General features: G+C 47.8%; 5 protein-coding genes across 5 annotated transcripts, besides 1 other annotated feature; 4 read left to right on the top strand and 1 right to left on the bottom strand.

The window, feature by feature from the left end:
• Nucleotides 1-17,874: part of a sequence feature (contig 1.126 481..40772(-1)) that runs on past the window's edge.
• Nucleotides 404-2,265, top strand: ANIA_07282 (phosphotransferase family protein; the record flags this gene model as incomplete). Its single annotated transcript, XM_675459.1, has 4 exons — nt 404-412; nt 513-595; nt 645-1,183; nt 1,307-2,265. The coding sequence occupies 4 exons, from the start codon at nt 404-406 to the stop codon at nt 2,263-2,265; spliced, it is 1,590 nt and encodes a 529-aa protein (XP_680551.1).
• ANIA_07281 (uncharacterized protein) lies at nt 2,796-3,732 on the top strand (the record flags this gene model as incomplete). The annotated part of the gene is made up of 6 exons (XM_675458.1): nt 2,796-2,804; nt 2,973-2,993; nt 3,089-3,273; nt 3,518-3,596; nt 3,662-3,679; nt 3,730-3,732. 6 exons carry the CDS (start codon nt 2,796-2,798, stop codon nt 3,730-3,732), a joined length of 315 nt encoding a protein of 104 aa, XP_680550.1.
• Nucleotides 4,745-10,942, bottom strand: ANIA_07280 (uncharacterized protein; the record flags this gene model as incomplete). Its single annotated transcript, XM_675457.1, has 5 exons — nt 4,745-6,714; nt 6,768-7,273; nt 7,354-7,903; nt 8,272-8,324; nt 8,373-10,942. The coding sequence occupies 5 exons, from the start codon at nt 10,940-10,942 to the stop codon at nt 4,745-4,747; spliced, it is 5,649 nt and encodes a 1,882-aa protein (XP_680549.1).
• ANIA_11552 (uncharacterized protein) lies at nt 11,746-12,145 on the top strand (the record flags this gene model as incomplete). Its single annotated transcript, XM_050611884.1, has 4 exons — nt 11,746-11,792; nt 11,873-11,935; nt 11,992-12,045; nt 12,115-12,145. The coding sequence occupies 4 exons, from the start codon at nt 11,746-11,748 to the stop codon at nt 12,143-12,145; spliced, it is 195 nt and encodes a 64-aa protein (XP_050467860.1).
• ANIA_07279 (putative GPI anchored protein) lies at nt 16,527-17,863 on the top strand (the record flags this gene model as incomplete). Its single annotated transcript, XM_675456.1, has 3 exons — nt 16,527-17,090; nt 17,211-17,509; nt 17,563-17,863. 3 exons carry the CDS (start codon nt 16,527-16,529, stop codon nt 17,861-17,863), a joined length of 1,164 nt encoding a protein of 387 aa, XP_680548.1.

A 17,874-nucleotide genomic window follows, 5' to 3' on the forward strand; every position in this document is an offset into this window, starting at 1 on the left:
ACGGGATATCATCCATCGTCAAAGGTCGTCATGTATATACAGCTTCTCCACAGGAATGATGCACCATGTGGCAACACCATCTCAGAAGGAGTGGATTCAAACATAGCTATATGTATGACCTTCACCCTTCGTATGCCCACTTTGCAGGCAGAATTCAATATACACCCATGATGTGTCCAACCCTTTTTGTTTTCATTGCAGCTGCTATAGATTGTTCTTTGTTGATAAATAAGTTGCCGTTGCTTGCCCAATTATTAAAATATCAGGTAGTACAGGCCCCCTGGAATTGCATACTCAGGATATATTAAAGTACACTCATAAGGAAATACGTTTTGCCAGAGCCGTGCCCTGGCGTTCTTTCCTAATACTTCTGAAGCTGTCATTTTTTTCATTTTCTTTCAAAATGCCCCATGTAGGATTGGATATTTCTCTACTAGAACATGCAATTTCGCAACATCCTCCGTTCATTCCTCGGTCGTTCTTTGCCCATCCGTCCGTACCAGATCCAACAGTTCAGGAAAATAACGGGGTCTGTCCGTCAGTCAGCCCAAAACTCTGAGGATGAACTATTTAAGTATACGTCCGGAAGATGGATGTACGTCTTCACTTCTAGCATATATCTGTTCGAGGCTAACAGGCTGTAGCTATAATGAGCATCTACGGTTGAAGGAACGTTACCTCGAGTTCAGTGTACCTGCTCTCAAGAAGGCCATTGCTGCCGCGTACGGACATTCCACTTCCGATATCATTTCGTTTTTTAAATTTTCAGAAGGCGGGTTCAACCGATTATTCCAAGCGACGTTCAATGACGGGAAGCAAATTATCGCTAGAATTCCATATCCTTCCACAGGACCTGAACACTACGCAGTTGCTAGCGAGGTGGCCACTATGGACTATCTCCGACTGCATGGGATCACTACACCGGAGGTGTATTGTTGGTGCTCAACACGGGCGAATCCTGTTGGTGCTGAGTACATAATTATGGAGAAATTGGACGGCACTCCTCTGGGCGATGTATGGTTTATGCTGACGCCAAAAGAACAGCACAGAATCATGAAACAGATTGTTAAGTGGGAGACGCGATTGATGTCGTTGAAGTTCCCTGCGTCCGGTAGTATATACTATCGAAAGGATGTTCTTTCAGGAGAAGTGGTCCCTCTGCCAGATAACAGTCATAAGTTCTGTATGGGACCTGTAGCATTACAGTTGGTGGCATGAGGAAAGAGCAGTACTCAAAATCGACAGGGGCCCTTGTAAGTGAACAACTCTAGCAACATATAGAACTGAATTTGATAATCCGTCATAGGGTTGTCATCACACGATGTCTTTCACGCGGTTGGGGAACGGGAGCTGAAATGGGCCCAAACTTACGCGAAACCCCGTCTTCCTTATGAACGCCTTTACAGAGAGATCCATAATTTTTGTCAAGTTTCGCCAGATAGCCACATAAAAAATCTGTCTGATAATCTGACTTTGGCGCGATGCCTTGGCTTCAAATCAGGAAGCTCACTAAATCGGCCAGTCATTCGCCATCCTGATTTACAGCCGAACAATATACTCGTGTCAAAGACAAATAAAATTATTGGATTGATTGACTGGCAACACTCTGCTATTCTTCCCCATGGTATTGTGGCTGGGATACCAAAACATTTCCAGAACTATGGTGATTCTGAGTCAGAGAAGCTCCTTGAGCCTCAGATTAATCTTCCACCGAACTATGACTCGCTTGACTTACCTGAGCAAATTCAAGTGCGAGAGACCATTCGGAGACGGCTGGTTCATTTTCTCTACGCTGATTTTACCAAGCACTTGAATGAAGAACATTACGATGCTATATTTAACCAGTCGGTCATATTGCTCCAACGCCTTTTTCACAGTGCTGGTACTCCCTGGGAAGGAGACTCAACCACTTTGCGGGCTGACATGATTCGGGCCATACAGAACTGGCCGAATTTTATCACAGAAGACTCTTTGGAGCATGACAAAAGGATATGCACTAAGCCTCCTCTCGAGTATCCAGACACAGTTATTCATGACACTATCCATGTGGATACGCAACAGAGAGCAGCTGATACTGTGATGGAACAAACGCGTAATGTTCTTGGTGTGGACATATTGGGTTGGGTGCCTAATGATGAATATGAAGCTGCGAAAGAAATGGCTCGTGAGATAAAGATCAAAATGCTTGAAGCAGCTGAAACATGTGGCGATATCACAGGGATTCAAAACCATTTTCCGTTCGAAGACTTCGATGAAAAGTCCTGAAATTTTTCCTGTGCAATAAACAACCAAATAAGATGAATGAACGTGGAGACAGGGTAATAGAAGACGTGATATTCCATCCCTCCCGAATATCGGTACCCCAGCTTGGCCTGGCCGCAGGGAAACCCCGCTCGCGTCGAAGGCAGTGAAGGGAAGATGTGGGAGAGATGACTGCAGGAATCCTGAAATACTCCTTCAGTCATAGACCCCAAGGTCTGAAATTCCGGGAACTCTTGGTTTGCTTTTCAGGGGGATGGGTAGCTTTGTCGCGGCGGAATGGCTTTGGCCGTGTTCATATGCTAGTCTCTCGTTAAACATCTCTTGAATGATAAATCCTGATCACAAATAAGTTATCCTAGGCAGCTGTATTGTTCCATCCAAAATCCTTGGCATGTAAACAATCCGACGCTGATGAACAATATCAGGCTTTTCAAGAAGTAATTGGAGTTGCAAATGAGGGACTGGCGCCTGTCGAATAGGACGATGGAGCAACGCGAGAGAAATTTGAAAGCAGACGCTCTCGATGCTGCTAAATGGAGGAGGTGAGTTTGAATTTCCTGGAGACGAGAGACCATCTTCTTCACTATTTCCTCGAAAAGCGGGCGGCTCGCTCGAGACTCTAGCACTAATTTGAGGACCACAGCAGGGAGTCGGATCCAGAGTAGGGATATCAAACACCAAATTGCATGGAGATACTGCATCGTGCACAGGTATCTCCAAAGATGTTTATTGTGAGTCAAATCTGTACTTGCCAATGCAAGTACACTCAACCTATCTCCTGTGCCCTTAGGTTACTTAAGGCTAACGTTGGCATAAGAGGTATTAGCTTCCTGGCCCTCCGCTGGCCTACCTACACTGGCCTACCTACACTGGCCTACCTACACTGGCTGATCTGCGCTTCGCTCCGGGAGTGCTCTGGAGGCTGGGACGCTCCGGGTGCATTCAGATAGCCCTGCGGGGGCTTTTGATAGCTTTTAGTAGTTCAAAAGAATGCTACCTTATATCTACTCTGTAAGAAATCTAATGGAGCTGCTACAGAGGCCTGAGGCCTGACTACTCAAAGGATTTATATAACAGGCAGCTTAACCTATATGCTACAGCAGGCCTGACTACTTGTAAAAAAGGTTAAAACAGCTGATCAGAATTGTTAAATAGCACCCTATACAGCAGCGAAAGCTATGCCTGACCCAAGACTGGGGCTTATCTTATAAAGGCCTGGATATATATTATTATTTATACAACTTGGTAGTTATAGTAGCCTTCCTACCTGGTCCCTCGAACTTTGTTTTCTACTTCAGATAAAGGAAGTTTCAAAACTTGGGCGTCTAAGGCAGGTAAGAGTAGCACTGGATTGTCTTATTGATATATTTTTAGTATAAAGAGTTCCTATTATCAATAGTTTGGCCCTGCTTTTCAAGTAAGTAGTAAAATTTCTATCAGAACATTTAAATATTCACAAGCATGCAGTAGAAGCGTACCTTAATAAAGACGATCACCCTTCCAGCATGTCCACTGCGCCATGAACCAAACAAGAATAGGACAAACTTTATATTCTGGATGCTATAAATATATGTGATAAGTATCGCAAAACGTACCTCGTCATTATAAGAGGTATCTCTCAAAGTGAGGCTGTCTGAGAAGGGAAAACAGGGAAAGCGTATATCTCTCTTGGTATCAAAAAGCAAGACGAGTACATCTGGTGGCTAATGGATGCAGTCTCACTGATCATATGATGGTACCACGCATCTATCTACCCATTTAGGCGACCATTCGCAATTCCAAAGCCCATGCCTCCAGGCACCCCAGACACAGTGGCGATGCTTCTTATCGATTTCGTACATCTCTTCAGAATGGCTCATCGTCTTCCACGCGCTGAAGCCAGGTCAGCTCCAAATAAGGCTGACCGTATCCCTGGCAGTGTGGACAAGAATACTCGCAGCACCATCCAGTCCCTACTAAGAACGGATGCGACTTGCGGAATATAGCAAGGGGCAATGGAACTGGTATCCAATTGGATATTCGCAAGGCTCATATAAGAATGCTTTTAGGTAGTCTGCATAATCAAGTTGCGACATCGAGAATACTTGTAGAGGAGACGCGGCCCAACTGAAACCAATCTCTGTCGAGGATCATCTTAGGTACCTTCACCTGAATCTTCCCCGGGAATTAGAGAATGTAACAGTCGGCCGAATCCCGGCTTTTAAGAGCTCGTTTCTTATAATTCCAGAAACAAAAAGCCCCCATGTTATTGCGGATCGTCTTTACAGGGAACATCTGCTTTGGCATATCAATTCCTCTACGCTAGATTTCCACACACCATTCGAGCACAGCAACCCATGTCCTTTTTGTTGGTGGCGCAGGGGCGGCCTAAGACTTGGAGGGGGCGGCTATGAAAAAGGACGAAGAACACCTGCAAGGAAAATACTGTTGGAAGGATAGTAGACGGGTTATATTAGAATCACAATCTGAACTGTACTCTGAATCATAGATCATCATCGGAATCCAAATCATAAAGATTTACTGGCTCTGCAGCCTCTGTGTCTTCACAGAAATCCCCATCGTCAGACGAATCTGCATCCGCATCCTCAGCGTCGAAAGCCTGATGTTCAAGCAGAAGAGCTAGGATTTCTTCACCGCACCATATATTGCGCTCCGCAGCGCTGAATACATCCACCGAGAAAGAAATGGTGTATTCCCGGTCTAAAAGAAGGGCTAGAATTTCTAGGCCCCATAAAGAATTTCCTGCCGCTGCTATTATGACATCCTCTGTTATCAAGTTTTTGAGATTTGGGCCACCGTGGTCAAGTAATATAACTATAACTTCAAATCCACATTGAACATTGCTAGCGGCGTTGATGAGGGCTGCTTGCGTGATCGGGATAGAGCCGTCGTTTCCTGTTCGGGTTTCGAATAGGAGACGGAGCACATCTTCGCCACAATTCCAATTACCCGTTACTGCTTCTAAGAAGCTCTCTGTCATCTGGATCAGAGGGCTGATAGCCGTAGAAGGATGTTTTTGTATGAGGTGCCGAATTAGCTGCTCCAGTGTACGGTTGTCTGCAGTCGTAGCTGCCGTGATAAGCTCTGCGGTAATCTGGATATCAGGCTGCCGCTTCAGCAGGAGACCCAGGATATCTTCACCACTTCTTGGGTTCCTCGCTGCTGCGAGAAACGTACCTTCGGAGAATTTGTGATCCTCGCTGCAAAATTTCAGAAGGAGGGAAACTGCTTTGAAGCCATTGACTGGATTTGCGGCAGCTGCTTCAAGGGCTGAATCTATGATTGAGTCGCCTAGTTCGTCGCATAGTTCATAAAGTAGAGTCTCCTGAAGACACGATTCTAGACTCCCAACCGCTGCCTCAACGATGGCAAAGGTATCGCAATATGAGACGGTACGTAGCAGATTGACCTTTTCACTGTCGGAAATAGCGGCAATCATGATTTCTTTCGTGATTTGAGGATGAGCCAGGTGATCCAGTAACTGAGCCAGGTTCTCCTTTCCAAAAGCCGGGTTTCTTGCAGCAGCTTCTAAGACGTCGTTGGTAAGTGGAAGATCCCAGCTGTAAATATCCACGAACAAGTCTATGGTTTCCTGGCAATTCTCGCTTTCTGCAGCTGCAACCAGGATGGCTTCCGTCACTGGAAGATAGCCACCATTATGCTGTTTAAGGAGGCTCAGAACTTCCAAACCTGACACATCATTATGCGCTGCTGCTATGATAATATCTTCTGTGATCCGGATATTCTCACCGTTCTGACGAAGCAGAACGGCCATTAACTGTGGACCTTGATGAAGGTTACTCGCAGCTGCTTCGAATATAGCTGGTGATATCCAAGTATCGCAATCGTAGTCCAAAAGCAAGCTCATTATCTGATAGCCAGAGTCTTCGTTCATTGCGGCTGCGACGACAATGTCTTCTGTAACCGGATCATGGTCGTGTTCCAGAAGGATGCTCAATGGAGTATTGCTAGATTTGGAACTTTCCGCTGCTGCTTTCAAGATAGCACCTGTGATTGTGACCTTTTTCTTCTGGAGTTTCATGTAATGGAGAAGTAGCTCCGTCACTTTTCGGCCGCATTCTTCATTCCTTACTGCAGACTTCAGAATTGCGTCCATTTCTATTTCTTTGCCAATCTGCCCGCGCGAATCTGAAAATTCAAGCAGGAGGCTTAGCATAGATTGCCCACAGAGTTCATTTGCAGCCGCAGCCTCTAGAACGTCTTGCGAAACTGTCACAGGCTGACCTTGAGTGCCAATATGATCAAGTAAAAGAGCCAATTGACGGGTATCGGTGTCCTCTGCCGCGCTTTTCAAAGCAGCTTCCGTGATTGTAAGACATCGGTCCTGAGGCTCAGATCCGTAGTAACTCAAAATAATGTTTGACGAGATACACTCATGATCTTCATTTGCAGTATTATAACTCTCCGTCAGGGTGGTCAGACTCTCTGAAGCTGTACAGGCCCATGCGTTAGCAACAATGACGCGCAATAAAGATACGACTCACGACTATCTTGTTCCTCTATGTACGCTTCACTAGCTTTCAAATTGATTGACAAGGATTTTCGGACAGGTCGAGCATCCTTCAAGCTGGGGCTTAAATTAAAGCCTATTTCCTCCGACTCTGCCTGATTCTTTGTGCGGATTACTAGATCTTTGGATTGTTCCATTGCGAGATGGATGATGCCCATCTCATTGAGGACGGCGTCTAGAATATCGACAGGCTCTCGGAGGACGGTAGCAAATGTTCCGCATGCCATCCGGTCGTCTATACCAAGATAGAGCACGAGTGCTCGAGGTAGTGCCGTTGCGTAGCAAATCGCTCGTTGACTTTCATCACGAGGGACAAACACTTGAAGATTTCCATCAATTTTTTCCAGGTGCGATAGTCCTCGGTAACTGCCTGTTTCTAGTCCATCGCCCAAATTAAAGCGCCGTGAGATATTCTCGGTTGTATACACTGTTGCCTGGGAGAAGATTTCCTCGACCTTGCCGTAAGGAAGGATAGAGACTCTGCTACCATAATAGATCGCGCATCTTAATATGGCTCTTATCAGTGATGTGTTCGGAACAGTGTATGCCGTCATACTTACCGAAGTAAAAACTGTGCCCTCTGCCGCAAATCATGTGTAAGCTCAGCTGATTTATCCGCATTGCCTGTAATGACTGTTGTTTCTCTAAGCTGATTTGATACATAACGCTCCTGGAGATCGAGGGCTGAAAAGAATTGTCGTAAGCAGCATACATCTTCCGGGGCGAAGTTAAGAACCGGAACATGGGTATCGATTTGGAGACGATCATCGTCGACGATGAGAAATGGATAGCTCACTGTCGCGTAGATGATATTGTTGACCCCCTTTCGAACAGGTAGAAATCTAATCATCTTCAGAGGCTCGAGGTCAAGTGCGGTGGGACGAAGGCTACTGAGCTCTTTGAGAACCACCAAAATCTCGCTGTTGCTGCTGTCCGACGCCATCATACACTGGATTTTATCAATGTATGAACATATATCCGGCACGTCTACGCGTAGCCTGTCAACGAAGAGGTCTTCCAGACCAGGATAGAGGTGGCGTATGGCATACTGTCCATTAGTAAATGGGAAGACACTCCACACACAATTTTTCGTCAATGGGATCCAGGCATCTTCGTAGGGAATGTAGATAAAGTCTCCGCTTCTAAAATTAGCCCTAAGCATGCGATGTCAGTGCTGTACTTTATTCAAAACTCTGAGTTAATTCACCGAATGGTTTCCCAATCTTGCTCACTCCAAGAACCTTCTACGATTTCCTTGTAGATCCGACAGACCGAATCTTGAGAAATACCATTTTGTCCTCGAAGCCATGACAGCTTCGAAAAGAACGCTGCATAGTCCTCATTTCGGCAGCTCAGAACTCTTTGAAACATCTGCTTCACCTTTGGACTCTGGAGGTATTGCTTATAAGACCCCAAGACGTGATTACCGCAAGGAAAATTGTCATCCCAGACGCAGTCGGCTAGCCTAACCAGCTTACCATCTGAGTCTGGCTGAGGAAGATAGACAATGGCTGGAGGTGTCGGACTATCCCTTTTGACAGGATTAGCATACACCAGACATAACAGCTCTAAGACTCACCAAAATCCATCGTAATAATTGTCAGCTAGCAACTCGTACAGCTTGAAGAAGCCATCTCTTGCATGGCTAAGAGGCATCATTGACAGCCTCTTAGCACTTCCTACTAAGAACTCCGCCATAGTTGTACCAACGCCAAATCGGGCCAGAAATTCCCAGTCCTTAAGATCATCGTTTTCCCTGCTGGAAAGAATCTTCAGGAAGGGGAACTTGTCCTTCAAGTATGTACCAGACCATAGGTTTCTTCTTTCATGTGTCCCTAGGAAGCTTCTTTTGAGAGGTTCGGTACCACAATCGACAGGCACACTGGCATTCATAATTTCTGATAGAGTACTTGGGCACACACTCGCTAGTTCCATGGCGTAGACATTCCAGTTGTCTTTAAGCATGCTGATTAAAATATCGGGAGCGTATCTGACAACAAGCCGCAATAACTTGGACGGCCGAGGAGCTGGACCTGGGGTTTCTAATCTCGGGGCTTGTCGGATTGACCCTACTCCTTCGAGCCACTTCATCCATGGATCATTGGATAAGGAACCAGCTGTATAAGCCGGATGCAGAAATTTAGGGTACTGTAAGTCCACCAGGGGCGGGCATCGGCGCTGAAGAACCTGCATAACTGCATCCATGCCGTAACCGTCATTGTTCTTGAAGTATAGGTCTTCTGCCCGCTTCCATTCGCTGGCCCCGTATTGCGGCATTTCGAGCTCCTTGCCGTCGCTATCATAGAGAAATATGCATTTAGCATTGATCGCGCTTCTGCTTGGAGCGGTAGCATAAACGTATCGGAGATTGCAGATCGATTCCTCAAGGGAGGGGCGTTCTGCAGCCCTCATATTCCAATCGCAGATCCGTTCAATCACAAATGAAGGCTCTGCAGCTTTGACACCTAATCTTGTATATAGTCGTACCCGTGCAACATCTACAACTTCAGGCACTGGCACTACATCCACAACGCCGCTCGGAATAAGATTGCCACTAGTGTCATGTGGAAAGTAGATAGCGCTATCCTTGGGGCTCTTTAGTACAATTGACCTGCATCCCTTGTTCACAGGAACGATTTGAAGGTGCTCAATTTGCTTCGCCACAACGTCGTCCTGAGGACAATTTAACCAGGACAACAAAAGCCCTGCTACCTTGCTGTGCCAGTTCTCATGGAATCGCTTCATAATAATCGAAGTCTCGGAGAACCTGTCCACTAGGAGTCGTGGCTGCGGGTTTTCGAGATAAGGTCGCAGTCTGTCCAGTAATTGACGCGATGAAATAGGTTGAAGGCCGAACGGTTCAAGAAGACCGTAGTAATCGGCGTACTGGGAAGAAAGATAAATATCTTCTTGCAGATCTTCCAACAAGGGTTCACCATTACTATCACAGTGTTCTGGTAACAGATATCGGACGTCTTCTAACGACTTCAGTGTCCCTCTCCTTGTCTTAAAGACAGGAATATGCTTCAGATCTCTCAGCAATCTCTCGTAGAAAGGGGACCATGGCGAGTCCTTGATCTTGTCGTCTGGAAGAAACTGAGGCCAGATTTTCTCGAACTCGGGTATGGAGCAGATCTCTTGAAGCGCGGCAAAAAACACTCCAGGGAGAGAATCCAGGATATGATCATTCCAGGGACAGGCTACCAGATCTTCCCCATTGTCTTGGGTGACAAAATCAGACTGGATGAGGAAGTTTAACCCTGCTCCACGTAGAGGGCGATAGGAATGAGCGAAAGGCTGTGTAGTGAGTGCCCGACCATCCTGCGGGAAGGCCAAAACCACCTCGACATCCTCGATGAGCGGACGGCTCTCTCGCGGCGGAAGCCCAGCCACCTTTCTCCTGAAAGGAATATATCTATGGACCATTACTGTAGAATGTCTGGTTTCCACACAGACGAGACTCGGCTCTATAGTGGGTCGGCTGAACATTAACGACGTACTTGATCGGGATAAATAGAAGCTCAACATGTGGAGCCTGGAGAGAAAAGCAATGATGGTGTGCGGCAATCTTAGGAGCTCATCTTGAATTTCTCGACACTTTTCCGGGCGAGAGAAAAGAGTGAACCGAGTTCGCACCCCGTCTGGAAGCGGTTCGTGGATTTCGTTGACGGGGGCAATCATCCCCAAACCATTCTCTCCATCCCGATGTCGAAGCGAGAAACAAAAGGGGCCAGACTGAATTCGAGCTTTTGATGCGATCTTGAACACTGACTTGAAGCCAATCCCCTTCTCGCCGAGTTTTCCTTCCTTTTTCCGTTTCCCTGCGCTGCATATAGCGCGAACATGGCTTTCCTCGAAGCCATCTTCGTTGGAGTCTACCACGATCCGATCCAAAAACACATAGAATTTTAACGAAGGTATTGCGTTCTTCGACTTTGCAGAGTTATAAGAACAATCCTCGGCATTCTGGATCATTTCATAAACGAAGCGCGTGTCAGAAGTCCATGCTCTAGCGGCAGCCTCGCGCACAGGGGCACCGAGGACATTAGCAAGAACACCTTGCTGCTCATCATCGGTCAAGAAGCCCCCAGATTGGTTGAAGATCTCAGTGATTATTTCTCGCGCACGTTCTTGTGTGATTCCCGCCATGGTGAGTTGGTGGTGTATCCGAAAGGAGGGAGTTGGGATACCTGTCCTTGGCAATTGTTGCCGTATGTCGGTCATTTGAGACAAAGAGGGCCTCGCCCTTTGGCTGCGCCTGCTCAATCAGCCCCTGAGTTAAATCGTCAGAGTACGGTCCTGGTCTGTTGTAGTTCGTGCCTTGGGGCGCTAGTGTAGCACTAATGCATGTTGACTGCGGCATGAAATTACGGGACTGCATGTTGCTTCAGCTCTGAAGCCAGTTGCAAAGAATGCGTGGGAATCTTCAATAGGTTGTGAGGCAAGTATATCAAACCTGTGGTGGAAATGAGTTAGGTATGGAAGGTGCCATGACCTGCTGCTCAATGAAGCTGACCTGTTATACGGATCTCCGTTCCGGAGAATAGAAGCTTACAGTAAGCAGAAAGGTTGCAAAGGCCAGCGGCTTCTCCAGCGGCTTCTCTTAGCTGATAATCACTGTCGGCCAGTCAAGGGTAGCCAAATGATCGGTCTACGCTGGTAATTGTGGACGCAGCAGCTAGACTTGTTAAACCACGGGTTGGGGCGGGTTTTCAGGGCTAGCTGATCCGCCCGCGTGGAAAGCCCAGTTCCCTGAATAGGTGAAAAAACTGCCTTGTAAGGAAGATGAGAGCAAACTCTCTGCAGAGGATTATGAAGCTATATATGCCCAAGTGGAGGTGTATCTTCAGGAACCAGAATCTAAGGATGAGATTTACTGGGTCCAGGTCAGAATGCAACAGATCCCAGGGGATTAGAAGGCCTGCTGGGGGTTGCTTCACACAGCTTTGACCATGTATGGACACACGTTTGTTTTTGAGCACTCGGATCTGGGAACAGTGTACTCCTACAAGGATTGGAAAGCAGGAAAAGAACCGGGAAAGCAATCATTGGCCTAGTACACTACAATCATATTTGCAGGCCTGATTATGAACTATCACTATTCTTTGACGCAAACCCTTGGTTGAAGCCCTACGAGTGGATGTAAGCCAAAGGAAGAGGACTATAATAATTACCAGTTCTACACAATCGCATTGCAGGATGAGTTTCAAGAACATGGTCTCCAAGTTGTCGTCCGAATCTACAGCATCAAGGTAGGCCTGAGACGCCATCCTTCCCTGGCAAGGAGTAGTATACTGAAGGAAATGCAAATGAATACATAGTCGCGAATTCTATCTGCGTGATTGGTTCTGAAAACATGTCCGAGCCGCAAATCAGCTTCCGGCAGAGGTGTACAAGAGGGGGGCGTACTTGGGTATATGACCGAATTGGCGCCATCGATTCAGACGCTGAAGAGAGTGATCTTTCTATAGACATGTTTATAAAGCATGAACTATGGGACGTCAAGTATATAGCAAAGCTTTTTGGTTTTGAGGATATTCAGGATGCTCTGGCCTGACAAGAGCTTGGGAAGGTGAAAATGCCTCCAGGCCGCCTGATCTCTTTCCCCAATACCTTCCAGTACTAAATAGGCCCATTACAGCATCAGGACAAAACCAAGCCTGGCCACTGCCATTTTCTCACTTTGTCCCTTGTTGATCCGACCTACCGGCTTTGCTCTATTTGGAACGTTTCACCCAGCAGCTCGGTTGGATCAAAGGAGATGGTGCTGAGTCCACGACGCAAATAGATCTTGAAGAGGCCCTCAAGCTGAGAGAGGAATTGGTAAAGGAACACGCCGAGAAGGATGTGGGTATCTTTGAGCTTGCTAGTACTCTCTCGTTCTCTGGGTTTTCTTGAGCATACGGGTTAGCCAGATAGAATATACGCTCTTTCTATACTCTTGACGTGTCAACATCGCATGCCTGCTGTCGCTACCCACCAGTCAACGATACAGATCTGGATATTTTGTACCAACAGGGAAGAACTTGTTATAGTATCTGTATGTAAGTATGTTACAATTTAGAATTTAGTGGTCTTCCTTGCTCAGGCCGTTCCGCCAGTTGTATTGTTTATTTCACGCGATAAATACGCCGCGATATGCAAAGTAATGTAATGGGAGATTAGAACGTTCTTGCGCACTGCACTGATTTGGACGCCTATGTTCAGTATTAGGTACATATCTGGTGAGCCCATTCAATTCACCGGGCACTGTTCAAGCTCAAATATTCTGACTACCCACGCATTATTCTGTTCCTCGCCTTCTCCGAAGCAATTGATAGCCAGACCCGCCGGCTTAAACCTGCCAGGGTACTTTTGCACCTCGGATAAGGTGCAATCCACTATCTCCCCGTTCTCCCCTCTAAGCTCGCGCTTTCTTTAGAGAAATCACCATCGGGCCTCGGACCATCGACAACCGTATAATACGGGGTCTCCAAACATAGGGCGACTCCGTCAAATTGATATCGCCGACGCCGGTGCCTGCGGTCCTTCGCACCTGCTATGTAGCCCGCACTCAAGGGCTCTACCAATGGGTCTTCTTCTCCCTGACCTAAAAGTCGAACGCTATGTCTGGGTCAACCATGGAATTGACAAGATCATCATTGGAGAGTCATACTTCGACCACATCTCAATACCTGGTTGACTGTTATTTCGTCGGCTAGCCTATCAATGCGAATACACCCATGCTATTATCTTCCCACCTAGAGGCCGGTGGAGGCGATGACAGGCCTGGGGATTCATAGGGTGCGATCTGTATAAAGGTCACCCAGAAGTGCCTAGAGCTCCTGTCTTGTAGAAGTCTGAAAATATGTTCATGTTCCACAGCTGAAAACTACATCCATCTTTCCTGATCCCCGATAACTCTGCAACAATCTCAGGTGAGATACCTTCGAGTCTTCAATGCCCTTGAATAGGTCAAAAACGGCCTTGTGTCTTATCGCAGCTTAATTTTTTTGCCAGTCCTTGTGAAAGTTATCCATTTCCTTCTCGACCTGCTTCAGGTGTCTTGTCGATTTTGCCTATCGCCCCTTCAGTCGTGCCCCCCAGTCAACAGTTTGTCCACGCCTTGGCTTCGGGGTTCTGTTTGGTATCCTCATGTCTTGTGGAAGCCGAATCAGGTCCAATAGAGGGTATTTTCGCAACGTCTTCTCCTTAACTCCAAAGCCTTCCCCAAAATTCGTCTCGGCGGCTTCGATGAATTAGAGTCTGTGACTAACTGGGCGCGCGATTTTGAGCGTTTCAACAATCTTGTCACATTGCTCCCACCAGTGTTCATTCTCCGAGGTACTGTAGCTCTATGCCTGGTTGACTACTTGTCTTAGCTCTGACAGTCCTGCTGCTGCATATGATATGTTGTTTCATAAGAAGGGGCGGTGGCTCGATATCCGGGACGCAAGTACAAGGAATCTCTTCGTTGTCGGACGGTATAAAGTCTGGCTCTGGGCTGTCTTGCTGGTTACGACCACGTCATTTTATCTGCTGTATAATCCTATGTCTCACTTATCACGGATGGGAGGGTGCGAGGGAGTCTACTCCAGGTGGCAGGTATAACTCCGTCGTCTTCGGCGCACTAGTAACAAAGGAGTGGAGCGTTGTCATCGCAGCAAGCGACCTCGATCCTGCAAATATCTTGAACTATACCACGCAGGGATTCCAGCGTGTTTTGGCGTGGTCGGATGCCCTGGGCGGCATTCGCCGCGCATCTACCAAACGGGACCTGCAAGCGAGTGTATACAGAGGCGTGTTATGAGCTCACCACTGCAGAGCGACCCCATGGATTGCGGGTAGTTGTCGCGCTCTCCTACAGCCTCTCTATAGCCGATGCTGGTGACCTGGCCTTTGTGAACGCGGACAGTGCCGGCGTCGTCCTCCCTCCGCCGACCCGCATCCCCGGACACTGTTCTCACAGCCGAACTGGGTGTTCACTCTACCTACCATTGACGCTATGGTTAGCTACGACGTAGACAACTTCAAATTGTCGGACTGTATAGGCAGAAGGAATGTGGCGAATAGCGAAACGGCCTGCGCTGATGCGGAGAGCCTCGCGACATGGCTTCATAACTGGGGCCAGCAGTGGCTGGATGACATTAATTGGTACATTGAAAGCAGTCTGGCAACCCAATAAGAGTCCAGGGCGATCCCTTCGCCCCTAGATGCGGGTTCGAGGACGGCTCCTTTTACAGGGCGAACGCGAGTAGGTCGTATACAACGAACGACCGTTGACGACGCAGTCGCTTCCTTCATGACGCAGCTTGATCCCACGACCCAAGGTTGGTACTGGGTCACCAGGCACGACGTGCACCGGGGCACATGGAATTCCAGTGCCCCTATGCCTGCTGGAGACGGTTACGCCCTCGCGGGCTGTGGATACGCGCTAGGAGCTTGAGACGATGGATGCCCACGCTGTTCTCATGAGTGCTTGCTTCTGCACTTTTCGTTCGTTGGATAAGACAAACCTGACATATACAGATGCGGCGCAACAATAGGGGTCGGCATCTACCCCCTCATCGTAGCTTCTAAGTAGCGGCTTCGGCGAATACTCGAAATCCAGCTACAGAGTCGTCGATCTCAAAGGCCTGGCCTCCGCTCCCACAATCGCCCCTGGACTTGTGGCGAACACGCCCAAGTTTGCTGTCACGGTCAGCTACTACTTCTACAACAATGTGCTGACCACGCTGCTCACCGAATCCGAGTACGACTCCTATGGCGTCAAGCGCCGCGGCCTCCGCGTATCGTGGCCCAGGAAACGAAACAGGACAGAGATCGACATACTGGCTTAGTATCCCCTACAAATATTGCGTGCCGCTCCTTATCACGTACATGGCACTCCACTGAACGATCTCACAGAGTCTATTCGACGTTTAGATTTGTTGTGAAATATGCTCAAAGGGGGAAGGGCAGGAGGAAACTGTATCAACTACACCAACGTAGCCTACTAAGGATCGGATGCCAGATAACAATTGACCATCTATCTTATTGATGATTCGATTGAATCTTCTTATTCTTCTGTTCCCCCGCTATATATACATACAGAGGGTGAGAACCTTCTAGAACCAGGCGATGTCCGGTCAATTCACTGGAGATCGCGTGGCCTCATATTTCTGTCGGGGCATACTGTGAGGCGGCAAATAACGATCCATGAGGTTAAGGTGGACCGAGTGTTATGTTCCTGATCGGTTATTTAGTTTGGTTGTTACAAGTAGAACACAGAATTAGTAGATCGAAGACATGCCAGTCAACGAATGTTTCGGGTAATCCTTCTCATGGTGACCATAGTCTGCAAGAATGTAAGCCTATCAGTGGGTCTATCCAGGGTAATGTGGAAGAACATCATGCTGTTTGTGCAATTGAGCGTCTCCTGCTGTTGCTGTTGGCTACGTCTCCACCGGGATCGACAGTCTGCTAATTAAGGGATAGCGAACACTGGAGAGGCTTCCACCATTCTATATTAAGCCTACGTAAGACTCTCAGTACGGAGGTGACCGGTCAATGCTCCATTTTACTTTCCCGCCGGAAGAAGTCGCGGGCAGCGTGTAGAATACCTCTTCCCTCTGCAAGAGAAGAAAACGCTCCGCTGTTTATGCTACGGGGCCGGTGCGCAGTCGATATTGGGGTAAATCAAGTGTCAACTATCCAATATATAGTTTCCTCTGAGTTCACAGTACTGGACTGATAACGTCTCTTTCGGATCAAAATGAAGTCCAAGTCTCTTTATGCCCTTCTCAATGCTGCGCTCTCCGCAGCAGCAATTACGCACCCCGGTCTCCTTCACACAGAGGATGATTTCATGCGCATTCAGGACTTCATCTCGTCCAAGACCGAGCCCCAGCTGACAGGCTGGAATAAACTTGCCGCCCACGCAGACCCAGATTACACGCCATCAGCCACCGAAACGGTTTGCCGTGGCTCCAGCTGCGACCCCGAGAACTACCCGAGTCTGTATCGCGACATTGCCGCCGCATACACCAACGCCGTCTACTGGAAAGTCACCGGGGCGGAGCCAAATGCAGACGCTACAGCGACTATTCTAGATGCGTGGAGTGGCACACTGAATTCTATTGAAGGGAACTCGGACCGGTTTCTCGCATCTGGGTTATATGGGTATCAGTTGGCAAATGCAGCCGAGATTCTGAGAGGGTACGAGAAGTGGGATGGGCTTCAGGGTGTAGTGGAATTGCTAGAGAGGATATTTTTGCCGATGAATGTTGATTTCTTGCAGAATCATAACGATGCGGTCATCGATAATTATTGGGCGAACGTGAGTCTCTCTTGTGTCGTTATCGTTAGTCTTTTTTTTTTTTTTTTCTCTTTGTTTGTTCCATACACCTGCCGCGGAAAGTACTTGGAAGTATTCAACTGATATCAGATGATCTTACAGTGGGATATCTGCAACCTCGCTAGCCTGCATGCTATTGGCGTCGTCAGCGACAACCAAACTGTGATCGACCAGGCGATCACCTATTTTAAGGAGGGTCAAGGCATGGGTGCTCTGAACAACGCTATATGGACCATTCACGAAGAGGAAGGGTCGGGGAAGCCCTTGGGCCAGGGCCAGGAGGCTGGTCGTGACCAGGGACACAGTCTGCTTGATTTTGGGCTCCTTGGCGTGTTGGCACAGCAAGCGTACAATCAGGGTGAAGATCTTTTTGCGTTGGGGGATAACCGCATTCTTGCTGGGTGAGTATTGGCTTATTCAGCCATTTTGGGTGATGGGTGGTTGACAGCAACAGCGCGGAGTACGCCTTCAAGTACAACACTGGCAACGATGTCCCCTTCACTAGCTATACAAACTCCCATGGTACGGCGGACGTAATCAGTGCTAGTGGGCGGGGGGGAATTCGGCCGATAGCCGAATTGTTGTATGCACATTATAACGGAGTCAAGGGTTTAAATGCCTCGTGGACAGGGGCCTACAGAGACTTGGTGGTCGAAGATGGTGGTGGTGCTGAAGGAGGAAGTGGTGACTATGGATCGAACAGCGGAGGGTACGATCAGTTTGGCTTTGGCACTGCGCTGTTTAGGCTGGATTGAAGCGATATTGG

The sequence above is a fragment of the Aspergillus nidulans genome, chromosome IV (assembly GCF_000011425.1).
Source record: "Aspergillus nidulans FGSC A4 chromosome IV".
Classification (NCBI taxonomy): Eukaryota; Fungi; Ascomycota; class Eurotiomycetes; order Eurotiales; family Aspergillaceae; genus Aspergillus; species Aspergillus nidulans.